This window comes from Cervus canadensis, chromosome 2 (assembly GCF_019320065.1).
Source record: "Cervus canadensis isolate Bull #8, Minnesota chromosome 2, ASM1932006v1, whole genome shotgun sequence".
Lineage (NCBI taxonomy): Eukaryota > Metazoa > Chordata > Mammalia > Artiodactyla > Cervidae > Cervus > Cervus canadensis.
This window is the reverse complement of record NC_057387.1, coordinates 76,028,637-76,041,397: the sequence shown is the minus strand read 5'-3', so window position 1 is coordinate 76,041,397 and position 12,761 is coordinate 76,028,637. Positions and strand designations below refer to the sequence as shown.

The 12,761-nt window shown below is 45.1% G+C and overlaps 2 protein-coding genes and 1 pseudogene across 2 annotated transcripts in view; all 3 read right to left on the bottom strand.

Annotated features, from left to right (window-relative positions):
• LOC122429052 overlaps nucleotides 1–1,937 on the bottom strand; it is a 27,257-nt pseudogene extending 25,320 nt beyond the window's left edge.
• Nucleotides 1–10,020, bottom strand: part of JAK1 (Janus kinase 1) — a 244,595-nt gene extending 234,575 nt beyond the window's left edge. The window contains exon 1 of the mRNA XM_043461071.1: nucleotides 9,907–10,020. The gene's annotated coding sequence lies outside the window, so the exon portion shown is untranslated. The remainder of the gene's footprint in view (nucleotides 1–9,906) is intronic.
• Nucleotides 1,448–12,761, bottom strand: LOC122429036. The gene is made up of 7 exons (XM_043449181.1): nucleotides 12,722–12,761; nucleotides 12,160–12,259; nucleotides 11,276–11,457; nucleotides 10,476–10,934; nucleotides 9,394–9,465; nucleotides 5,976–6,065; nucleotides 1,448–2,093 (listed from the first exon to the last, which is right to left on the bottom strand). The coding sequence occupies exons 1-7, from the start codon at nucleotides 12,759–12,761 to the stop codon at nucleotides 1,948–1,950; spliced, it is 1,089 nt and encodes a 362-aa protein (XP_043305116.1). The 3' UTR covers nucleotides 1,448–1,947.

Here is a 12,761-nt window from a genome sequence, read left to right as displayed (position 1 = left end):
ACTTTTTTCCACCTGCTATAACACTAAAAATTAGGAGTGCTTTGTTACTTGAGAATTCACCAATCCCAGAACTTTCCTTTCTTAGAAGTTCTTCCAGGGTTTCTGTCAGAAATTCCTTTTCTGTTTAAGGGAGCAGGACACTCCAAGGAATTTCAGAACTGGTAGTATTATAACACACCATTGGGCAGAACTGTCCCTCCCTGTAACTAATCAAAACCAGTCAGTGTGGTTTGAAGACACCCTGAGTGTATGCAGACATGTGGAGGTCATGGGTCATACAGTGGTCAATGCCACATGGAAAGCAATTCAGGGTGAAGCAGGTGTGGCTCAAGGGGTTCCTCCAAGAATAGCCCCTTTGGGTGGGGAAGAGGACGGTCAGAGGACTGTGTGGACCAGCAAAGGAGCATGGTACCCAGGAATGTCTGACTATAGGATGGGCAGGAAATGGAAGCTCTTTGGCCAGGAGGCAACACTTAACCTCTCTACTCACTCCCAGTCACCTTTCTTCTGGACTCTGTCCCACTGAAGGACTTGATAATAAAACAGGCTTAAGACATCAACTTGGCTATGTTGCATATTGGGTAGTTTCTGTACATTAAAGGGTCACATATATAGTTTTTCCTTCCCTGGCTCTTCTCGACCTGCCACGTCTTAACCTCAGCAGACTCTATTCTCTTTGCCCACTACTTTGGTTTCCACACTAGTCAGTTATCCATGGAGAGGGAAGGTTAACAGGTACAGATGTGCGCCTAGGAAGATATTAAGAGGTTTCTGTTTAGCACACTGAGGCTAAACTGCACGAAGTTACCTGAGCCTTGCAACAGACTATGATGTAACACATAATCAGGTCGTGTACCCTGATCCTTGTCTGCTGCTGTTGCACGTGTAAAGCCTCCTTGGGAGTCTTCAGGGAGGAGGGATGCGGGAAAATCTGGGTTCTCCAATAACCCCACCTCTAGCCCCAGAAGTACTCAAGGATCCAGGCTGAAGATGTGTGCTGTTAAATTTCCTAGCCTTTTGTGCACACCTGATGCTGGGCTGATATTTAGACCTTCACAGCTCTGAAACTGACATATGTTTTAGATGACATTGCAGAGTACTCCCTAATTATTTGATGTAAGTAAAATTATTTACATTTTATTTTCATGTAAAGATGACAGCAGGGGCTTCCCAGGTGGCTCTGTGGTAAAGGATCCGCCTGACAATCCAAGAGTTTGGCAGGAGACAGGAGTTTGATCCCTGGGTCAGGAAGATTCCTCTGGAGTAGGGAATGGCAACTCCAGTACTTTTGCCTGGAAAATTCCATGGTCAGAGGAGCCTGGCGGGCTACAGTCCAAAGGGTCGCAGAAAGTCAGGCGTGACTGAGCACACATGCCCTCGCAAAGGTGAGAGCAGCAATTACACGGGCATTCAATAGCATTTTTTGAATTAGACTAGATCTTAAAAATTCGTTGAAGACAAAGATGGAATTTTATTCATGCTATAATGTGAATACCGTTCAACATGTAGGACTTTTTTCTCCCTGTTTAAGCTGAATTTCATTTTGAACATCCAATACTGACAGCATCAAGCTATTTTAATTAGGTAACTTTTTATGTTTATAAAAGTGGCACAGATGTCTCGGAATAGCACTCCAGAGATACTAATCCACACTCAGCACTTACCTAGCATCAGTCTCTCAAACGTGCCACAAATCTTATATTATGTCCAGTCAGTACAACACGACAGACTACCACCCAACTCCTCCTTGGCCTCGTCTCACAAAACAAGGCCAAGACAGACGGAGTAACAGTCCCTGGGCTCTAGGGAAGGAGCCGTGCGGGAACAGGGTGGGCGGGTTCCTGGGTCCCGCCACTGTTTGACTCGCCACCTCTCGACTTCGGTCTTCCTTCCGGGCGCGACGCGGCTCTTCTGACGGGAGGCAAGATGGCTGCCATCCTTCAGTTATCACAGTACTGTACCTTTAGAACGGACAGCATCAGCACTGTGATAACTGAGCCAGGGCAGCCTGTCAGTCACCGCGCCGCCGGCGTCCTTTCCGGCGGACTCCCTCAGACGGCTCCCCAGGGACTGAAGCACTGAAAGATCCCCTTCTGGAAGGTGGCGAAGCAGAAGGAAAAACAGGGTCACAGCCCAGTAACTGGTGAGGCTGAAACAGTAAAAGGGCCGGCTGAATTATAGTAAGACGAATGATGAACAGGTGCTTTATACATATTAATGATGAACAACCACGAATACATCAAACAAGCTTTCTGGCTCTATTTGACAATGTTGCCTCTACTGAGCAGGGATTCACTGATTCCATCTTCCTGACCTCAATCATTCATGCAGTAAATATTTACTGAAGGTCTACTGTGTTCCAAGACATCTTCTGGATGTCCAGGAATTGAAGGTAAATAAGAAACAGTCCCTACGCTCAAAGTGCTCATAATCAAACATGGCAATAATACTTCACATCTACCTACATGCAATAATTTTCTATGTGCATTCTGCTTTGGTTTTCACAAGAACCCTATGGGATTGTCAATGAATCACTCATTAATTGATCACAAAAGGATTCTGGAATAGGTTAGACATCATTAGACCATTTTACAGAAAGAGAATAAAAACCTAAGAGAGGTTAGGGACTTCCCTAGCAGTCAAGTAGTTAAGAATCAGTGCTTTCATTGCAGGGCGCACAGGTTCGATGCTCGGTCAGGAAACTTAAGACCTCACATGCTGTGCAGGAAAGCCGGAAAAAAAAATAAACCCCGAAAACTGAAGAGAGGTTAGGTGATTTACCTGATCACACCACTGGTTACACTGAACCTGAGTTCAAATCCATGTCAAACGATGAAACCTACTGCTCTTTTCTCTGCCCTAACCCAGCCAGTCAACCCCATCAAGTGGTTGTTCAGTTTATACAATTTATGCAAACAGAAAGATTCTGGAAACATCTGCTTTCAGGTTAAAATTTTTAGTCTTCTCAGTGTCTCAGGTCATGAAGCAGGAGCTTGTGGGAGTTTTATGATTTAAGAAGAAATACACATTAGTCAAAAAAAAAAAAAAAAGACATTGTTCTTGCTTTGAGTGCTAAGAATGTACTCAAACTGATGACACTAATGATGATTACATATTTATATCACACCTACGGGGTGTTTTTCACTATAGTTAATGTCAATTCTACAGTTATGGTGAGAAAGATTGTTAACAACCTTTGGCATGCCTTCTGAAAAAACCAACATATACACATCACTTGCTTTGAAACTACCTGTTACCTTTAAGATGTACCCTGAAGTCATCTTCAGGGATGATGTACTTTTTTAATGAAAAGTATAAAAAGATTCTGAAACTGGAATTCAAGCTTCAGAATAGTCAACTTATTAAAGCCATGATTCACTCATTTTTTTTTTCTATGTCAGTCATTAAGTTCTCAAGTTATTTCACTTTGACTGGAACTTGACAGATATTTGAAAAATAATTTTGTTTTCAATTAGGCATTTGCTCGGTTTCAAAGACTCCATTATATGCAAATTAGATATCAGCACTGTACTTCAAATAAGTCAAAGAGATGAATCAACTCTAGATCAGCAGAGGTCAGAAAATAGTAGAGTACAGTGAGCCAGCTCAACTGTTAACTTTATACACTATGAAACTGACTATATATTCAGAAAAGGAATATCCAATGAAATAATCCACCTGTATACAAATTAAAACAACTCTCTAAAGTGCAGAAATATCTAAAAGTTATAGAAGTCATTGCCTAGGTCTTAGCCAACTGACGCAATACAGAGTTGAAACAGGAGAGGGCAACGAAGATTAAAAAAAAACTGGATTCCCTTAACCTAAGGTTACTGGAAATAGCTGCACATTTTCACCCAAATTATAAACATCTGTTATGTGAACAAAGATATTGTGATTATTTGAGAATAAAATTTTAGATAGCTGATACATCAAAGAAGATAAAAAGATTACCAGCTAACATTTCCCAGCCACAGTTCTGGTTCTGTCAGCTTTGGAAAACAAGAATACGTCCTCTGAGATACTGGAGGGTAGGTAAAGATGGGAACAAATAACTCTGATATACTTAGTAGTTATTGGACCATTCTTTGCAAACACTGAGTGGTAGGGCAATTGAACGTCTAAATATGAAGTCAAGTATTAACTTAAAAGTCTATAATGTACTGCAAAGCTGAAATTCACTCTATTAGCCATGACCAAAAATCAGACAACTAAAGATTTCTGGTACAAAAAGTAAAGAGTATTTCCTTTATTTCCTTCTTTTTCCTCTCATTTCTTTTTTACCTAAATTGGGTGGAAGGGGCAGGGATACAGCAGGGAGCCAAGTGACCAAATAATAATAAAAAGCAAACTGCCATTATACTGTGAATCATTAATATTTTCTCAGAATAATTCTAAAGCAGTTTCAAGGAAGCAAAAGTATAGGTTTTCAAAATTATATTTTATAAATACTAATAAACACTTAAAATGTTTTATTTCTCTTCGAAGTTATTTCTTCTACATGTGCATTTTAAAAAACTAAATCTACCAAAATAATTTGTCAGTAGATACTTTTAAAAAAACTGAATTATTTTAATTTTAAAGCAAGTGACGGCAGGTGCTCATGTTATAGTACAAAAGTACACTGCACAGTAAGAGGGAGAAAGAGTAAAATGCTTTCCCCCCAAAATCAACCTGGTTTTAAACTCAAGTTCTTCTATGATGAAAAGGATACAACTGAGAACAATTTCTTCATGATGCATGCACCATTATCATATAGAAAGTACTACTGACAAACTAGTATACTAAAAATGTGGTTTTAGACCTTGTGGAACACAAAAAATTTGCCATGTCTCATATCAACGGAATGAAAAGGAAAATACAATGGTTTTGAACAATTAAGTATCTGATTATATATTAAATAAGTGACGGTACCATGAAATGAGCTGCTAGCATGCAAAATATTTGACAATACTTAAAAACTAAAATAGTTCAAATAGGTTGTTTAATTTAAATCCACCTGTCTTTTACTGAAGTGTGATTTTTTTTCCTTCCCCAACTTGAAAACTACCATCCAACTTGGTGACATTACAAAATGTGCAAATTTGACCAAACTGTCAAGATGTAAAAATGTACCGTCAACAGAAGATGCCAAATGTCAACTACTGCTTTGTCAGGAGCACAGAGGACGTATATTTGCATTTCACGGCAAAGTTTTGCTGTTAAGAGTGTTTAAAAACTTAACTGGTGTCAAGATTAGTAGGAAACCTGGAATGAGGAGGTTACACATTTTCTTCTTTCTTTAGGAGAAATAAATCAGCTAAAACGTCAAGGAAAAGCCAAGGACAACTGCCTGGTGCCAAGTCAGCCCCAATTCTCACAGAGAAGCATTAACTGAGACTAATTACAGAGGGGGTGACATTGTTTTACCCATTCCAAGCACTGGACTCCAAACAGTCATGCTCCATAACCTCAGCAAAAGCTAACACAGAAGGTCTATATTCGGTAATGTTGAGACAGAAAGAGGAACAAAATGATGGGGACTTTAGCCCCCAAAGCTCCCAGGAGACTAAGAATCTATAAGCAGCTGGACCATCCTGCTTAATATTTGATAGAATATAGTATTCTATTCCATGGGCCTTTCCCCTTTACACATGAACTCAGCATACACACTTGTAGTCCAACTGTCAACTTAATTCACTTTTGGATTTTGCTTGAGATTTAATTTTTGCCCCAGATTTGAGATTTCACAGTCTGTTCACAAGTCAGCTTTACTTCATTTCACCTTTGTTATCATATTCTTTTAGAATAACCAGTTAGAAATATACCAGCTAATTTCAAAATGATCCACCCCTAGCTAACCACCTCAAAAAACTCTGGTCATCTTCTATTAATCTGTGATTTCCTCAGCACTGCCATTTAGAAATGCTGGGTCTTACTTCTCAAATTCCCATAATTGACAGCTGAAGGGGGCCATACCAAAGGCATGCACTGACCTCCATTTCTAGAGCCTTGGGCTGGTGCAGAAACACAAGCACACTCCTCTCTTCTGCAGAGTCCACCACTCAGAGCTTCTATTCCTACATCTGGAAAAGGAACACATTTCTACTTGTAACAGATGGAAAAGGAACGCGTTTCTACTTGTAACACAGAGGTACTGCCCTCATTATGACGTGCTGGATCTTAAACTGTGATTTACTTTGGTTCTGTTTACATCTGATTTCCTCAAGTCTACAGTCTTGTTCCTGAAGTCAGAGACTGTTCTCTTCATGTCCCTTCACAAAATTAATCACAGTCCTTCCCACAAAGTGCAAGCTCAACAAATACTTGACTGATTCACAGACAAACTCCTTCATTTCTCAGGGATTCTCTAAATAAATTATCAACAAAAGTATACATTGAATTCCTCGGTCTATATGTCAACAGGCAAAGTACTTGATAGTTTGTCATCTGTAAAATGAGGGGATAGTACTAAATGCCCAAGTCCCTTCTAGTGTCTTTACTGAACCTCAACAGATAAAACCAAACTCCAAAGATATCAACATTCCATTCAGGAATTCCATTCCCCATTTTGAGGAAAGGGGTCAGCAACTCCCACCAGTGGAGCTATGATGTGGGGGCAGAAAGTGAAAGAGAAAGAGAAAATTTTAAAGAGAAAATTCTCTAAAGAAAGAGAAAGAGAAAATTTTAAAAAGTGTGTGGCATCACTAAGATGTCACCAGGTGTCACAACTGTAGCACCAAGCGCCACACACTCTTCTCTGGTATAGTTTGGTATTCCCAGAAAGCTTTTACAAAAGCAGTTCCGGCCAGATATGTGGGTCTCTAAATTTTCTCATGATACCCCTAGCTAGCCCTTCCAATACCCTGGACATTTTTACTGACCTTCCTAAGCGGGGCATTCCTCCAGCAGAGAAATCTGCAGGGCCGACACTATTATACTGTACTTGTACTGTATAATACTCTATTGTACTGTAATAGTAACTCTTGTGGGTCCCCAAATCCACATGGAAAATAGCAGGGCAAAGTAAATGGTTGACAAATATGAAATAACTGTATTTCCTGCAGTCACCTCCTTGGAAATTAAACCCAAGAAAAAAAGGAGTGATATTATAGACCAGTCCTATCCCAGATAAGCAAAAAGCAAGTCATGTTTGCAATCTTAGATACTCCAGTAGTCACATTTAAAAAAAAAAAAAACTAAATTATAAACAGGTTAAATGACATTAACAACATATTCTCTTAACACAATACACCCAAAATATTTTCATTGGACCATGTAATCAATATAAACATTAATGAGACATTTTACTTTTTTGTACTAAGTCTTTGAAATCCAGGGCATATTTACACTTAACACATCTCAATTCAAACAATAAAATTTCATCAGAAATAATCTGTAGATTTCATAAAATTCACAGCTTAAAAAGTAGACACATACACCCAACTTCCAAACATAATGAACTTTTCCAAAAACTGAACACCAATTTTTAATTTAAAAATCAGTTCCTTATCATCCTAGCCAAATTCCAGGCGCTTGACAGCCACACGTAGCTAGTGGCTACTGCACTGATACAGGTACAGGAGAGCCTGTCATCTGGATTTTTAAAAATCAGAACCCTTCACCCAGCAAGTCATTCTACAGCACTCACAGGTTACTCAAATGACACCAGGTATTTTCTGCCCTCCTAATCTTTAAGTTGTTAATGCTTCAGTGATGATCACTTATTAAGAAACCCTTTCTAAAGAATGAACAACTCTTTCAGCTCTGAGAATTCAGGGAAAAATAAAAATGGAAACATCACGATTCAAAGATACCAAGTTAACTTTCAAGGTAAAGGTGGAAAATCCTGCCATGTTATTTCTTTGTCCAGGATATTAGTCACCCTGTAAAAGTTACAGGCCTTGTTTATAGTAAGCCTCTCAACTTCCATACTTACCCCAGCTGTCACTGCATCCTCAGATTCCTTGTCTTCAAGTGTTCCCTCCTACCCCCCACCAACCTCCTCTCTCTCCAGCAAAATCCCTAAAACACATTCTAGAAGTGAAGTGAAGTCGCTCAGTCGTGTCCGACTCTCTGCGACCTCACGGACTGTAGCCTACCAGGCTCGTCAGTCCATGGGATTTTCCGGGCAAGAATACTGGAGTGGGTTGCCATTTCCTTCCCCACATTCTAGAAGCCCCTCTTTAATTTATTCCAAAAAGTACTTGTTACTGTTGACATGGTGAAACACATGAATAATTCAATAAACGAATCTCAAACTATTCAATTAATCATTCATCGGCTTAGGTACTCAACTTATCTTGGGAAAAGCTTTTTTGAATACACATGGAAAGTATTGCCCGACCCTTCCCCAAAGGAACCAATTACAAACACTGCAGCTTTCTCTCCGAGTGTCAAAGTTCAGTTTCTCCTGCAGCTGACTTAAAAGTTGATCTTCTAAAAGGAGCTGGATTCCTAAGGTAGTTCTATTTTGAGCCTTCTTCCTGTTCTGAAGCTAAAGTTGGAAGGGCTTAGGTGGTGATGTCATGGAAGGGAGACTGCTGGCTTTCATTGAAGGGTCTCCTCCAGCAGCTCTGGGGGATGCTCATAACGGGGACCTTAGGGAGAATGTGCACCTCTCGTCGCTTTCTCCCCCTCCTTTCCGAGTCCCAGCTATTCATTAGCCAGCAAGAACACAAGTTCAAATAAGCGTGCAAACATATTTACATATTTTAATTGTTAAGCATCTCAAAAATGGAAAGACTGAGAATGAAAATGTCTCACACCAGGGAAAACGGGTGACATCTCTTTTTCCACACCCCCATCCCCACCTAAATATCTATTGCAGGACTAGAGGCAAAAATGGGGAGCAGCTGATAAGAATAGAGATTATAAATGCAGGCGGCTTGAAGAGGAAACTGCTGTTGGGGATACTCAGGACAGAAAGAAGACCCCTGGGTCCCTTCTCTTCCACTCTTTCCTCCTCCCTTTTGGAATGGTTAGATTTAGGGCAGGGTGTGCCTTCTGCTTGGGAGGCGTATTTGGCTCCGGAGAACCAAGAGGGGCCAGGGTGGGGCCCAGAGAAAGAGAGCCAGAAACTGGTTACTCAGGCCAGATTCTGGACTAAGCTCTTAGCGAGAGAATAGAGGGGGCAGATTCCATCGTAAGACCCCCTGGAGAACGAAGAACGCACACTAAACCCAAGGAGATCACTTCTTTCTGTCTAAACCCAGCCGTTAGTTGCTGGTTGTGAGCTGCAGGTCCAGAGGCAAGAAAAAAATCCCAATACATCTGTAGACAACTTGCAGGGGTGGGTGGGGGGAATGGATGTGGCCAGCGCAATCGGCAGGTGAAAGCAGCACTTTCTGGCCAATTCTGGGACGGGAGGGCTGGTGAACAGCTTTGGGAAAGCTGGTCGGTTTCTCAGCTCACCTCTCCTCCAAAGCGAGGAATTAGCACAGGTGTGGTCCTTCTCCAAGAAGGTGGCAGCTGGCCTGCGGGTAGCTGAGTGAGGGAGAAGAGTCTTCGGAAGAGGGTAAGGCAGAGGTGACGCCCTGGGGTCAGCTACGGCCGGGAGCACGCGATCTTCGCCAACTCCCCTCCCCCTTCTTGAAAAGCGACCGAGACCGGCGTAAATTACAGCCACGCACCCCTCCTTCCCCAATAATGCTTCTAATAAAAGGAACAGACTCTCATGCCTACACACACAAAAAACAACTGCAAGCTCCGGTTGATGGAAATAAACAGGTGAGCCCCGAGAGGAAGCGGGAAAAGATCAGGGATGCGAGCACGAACGTGCGGAGAAATCAAGGCTTCCCCGCCCTCCCCGCACACCCCTCCCCTCTCGCCCCGGAGAATCTGCGTGGCAGGTTGTAAGCTAAAAATGCCACTCAGACAGACCCCCCCCCCCCCATCTCCCGGCCCCGCGCCCATTCTCCCTCCTACCCCGGGGTCCGGCGTCCCGGCCTCGTGGTAGCGACCGGTGCCCGCGCCGCGCGGGGCTCACCCTCGCCCCGGACCGCCGCCGCGGGGACTCCGGTCTTCCTCTCTCCTCCCTCCCTCCTCCTCCTCCTCCGCCTCCTCCTCGCAGACTCCTCCCGCCGGATCCTTCATGTAAACAACATCCAGGCTCTATTTACAGTCGCCGCCGGACAGCAAGGGACCCACGCCAGCTGCCTGGAAGCAGGCGGGGGTGGGGGAAAAGCGAGTGCGCAACATTTACACACACCCGCCCCGCCCCTCCGCGCCACTGCCCCGCCAGGGGGCCGGAGCGGGACACCGGGGGTCTGCCCGCGTCCTCGTTCAACCTGCGCGGCTACTGACACCCCAGCGAGGGCCAGAGGGAAACCGCGGAAATGCCGATGGGCGAGGTCGCCCCCCAGCCCCGCAGGGAAAGAAAAAAAAACAACAACAAAAACATCCCAACCACAACAAAACCAGCCCAGCAACACCCTCCAAGTGCGTGCGGGGTCCCAGGCCGCCCCGAGCCTCCGCCCCGGCGCCCCGCCGCCTACCCCGAGGTGGCGAGCTGCGTGCAGTCCCCCGCGGAGGCTGCAGGGCGGGCGCCGGGCAGCGGCGCGCCCTCAGCCCCAGCCGCCGCCGCCGCCTGGCCCGCCCCCCGCGCGGCAGCCGAGCCGGCCGAGCCCCGCGGCGGCGTGTGCGTGTGAGGGTGCGCGCGTCGCGGCGGGCCTCGCCGGAACCGCTCTCCTCGCCTCCCGGCTTCCCGTGCCCTCGGGCGGGCTCCGGTGCTACGAGACCCGGCCAGGGGTGGCCCGGCCAGCGCTCCACCGCGCCGCAGGGGCGCGCACACGGACGTAGACACTCGGCGCACTGAGCCCCGCTCGGCCGCACGTCTCCCGCCGGCGCCCGGCTCGGCGCGCGCCCCGCCGCCCCCGCGCCCGGCACGCCGCCCCCACACCCACCTGCGCCCCCGGGGGGGTCCTGGACCCCCCCCCTTTCCTTTGTTCTTCCCGCTATTTGCATGAGGATTATCTAATGACGCAGCAAGGATACAACGTGCTCGCCACAACGTGACCGTCGCCATTTTTCTGTTTTTATTCTATCTCTGCCATGTGATAGATGAGGGGGGGGTGGGGGTTGGAAAAGAGAGAGAGACTGGATTAAAAAAAAAAAAAAAAACAAAACTTCCGGGTCTCTTGACCGGGAAGGGAGAAAAACAAAAGGGAGACGAGACACAACTCCACGGGAAGGATGTGTGTGTTTGTGTATGTGTTTGCATGTGCGCGCGATTGAGCGCCCTTCCTTCTGCTCGGAGAAGGGAGGCTCCCAGGGCGGACCCGGAGCATCCTCCTACCTAGGGAGCCCTCTGCCACCAGTTGGTCCAGATCGACCCCCTCTAGCCGTGGCGGTCGCGGGTTGCGGTCCCACACCCGCAGCCAACGCTCTGCGAAGCTGTCAGCTTGGTCCATTCTGGCCGCCTCCACTTGCTGGTCCACCCCAGAGCTCGTGCTCTCCCTCCCAAGCGGGTGTAGCTTTCTGGGTTAGGTGCAAAGAAGTCTCACTAACATGAGGGAAGAAACGATCAAATTTAAAGGCTACCGTATTTCCCAAGTTTTAAAATAGTTTGCTTCCCTGCTGTTGTGCATGACAACCGCGTGGCAACACTAGGCAGAATCTAATTATCAGTTCGAATCTTTCCTTCCTCTCTTTTCTTTACCCTCTTTTCCCTCTCATCCCGAAGCGGAACACACCCTTGTGTGGTGTTCCGAGGGGTTTGTCAGGATGGGACCGACCTTTCCTCGTGGATTGACTTATTTAGAAAGAAAATCTTAATAAATGGTCGTTCAGGGTCAGGGAGCATTGTTTAAGAAGACGGTTGCATGGAGCAAGGTGGATTCGCGTTACACTCATGTCATTCACAGAGGGCGTGATAGTTCATTTTCTCCCAAGTCTCGTGTTCACGGGCTGCTGAAAAAAAGTATTTTGGAACTCTGCCACATTTTTCAGTGAGATATAGAATTTTGTGCTTTTGTTTTCTATTGTATTTCCTTTGGGCACTTTCACTTTTGTTTCTCTGGAGTTTCCTTTCTGGTTTCTTGTACTATTCGCAATTCAGAGCAGAAATGGACTAGAGTGGACAGGGTTCCTTACTTCTCAGGCAAAGACACTGAGGCTCTGAGTAGTGAGGGGAGTTGCTCCAGGTCACACATTTAATTCGAATAATTGAGCCCTGCTCACCTGATGTATCTGTTAGAGGGGTGGCGATGGGGAGAGGGGGAGGGGGGAGTTAACTTAGCGACGACGTAGAGCAGCAGTTCTGCTTTGTGAAATTCGTATCCTAGATATTAAAGATGGAGAACACTTACCAGATCATTCACGTCTTAGGACTGCTGTGAACTGATTGCGTCTTCAAAACCCCTTTTCTTGTGCCTTGACTCCTGTTTATCTGTTCATTCAGGTTCTGCTTCACCTTTTCATGGGAGAGTTTGCTATCTCACTGAACAACCCTACATGATTGCTGTGAATTCACTTTATTAGAATCACAGAGATGACCACTCCTTTGCCCACCCACTGTGTCCTTTTTATATTTATTGCATGATTCCTTTCACATTTACTGTACAGGACAGCTGATGCACTTCTCTGAGCAAGAGGGTCAGGGCCATGCTCCTATTATATCTCCCATGTTTAGCACCCTGTCTGGCAATGATTGAGCATATAAAGGTCTGAAAAGGATTTTTTCCATAATTCCATCCTCACCATTTCTAGGAAATTCCTTCCGTGTTTTTGGTGAAAGCAGAACCCTGGAGGTGCTTTTTGAGGCTTACACCTCCACGGACCAT

Excerpts from the sequence above, each read along its gene's own strand:
- LOC122429036 (XM_043449181.1), bottom strand. The coding sequence starts at position 12,761 with ATGGTCCGTGGAGGTGTAAGCCTCAAAAAGCACCTCCAGG. Across the intron at positions 11,458-12,159 it reads CCCTCTAACAGATACATCAG|AAAGCTACACCCGCTTGGGA; the intron begins GTGAGCAGGGCT and ends CACCTAACCCAG. Across the intron at positions 9,466-10,475 it reads ACGCAGCTCGCCACCTCGGG|CTACCCGCAGGCCAGCTGCC; the intron begins GTAGGCGGCGGG and ends TCCCTCACTCAG.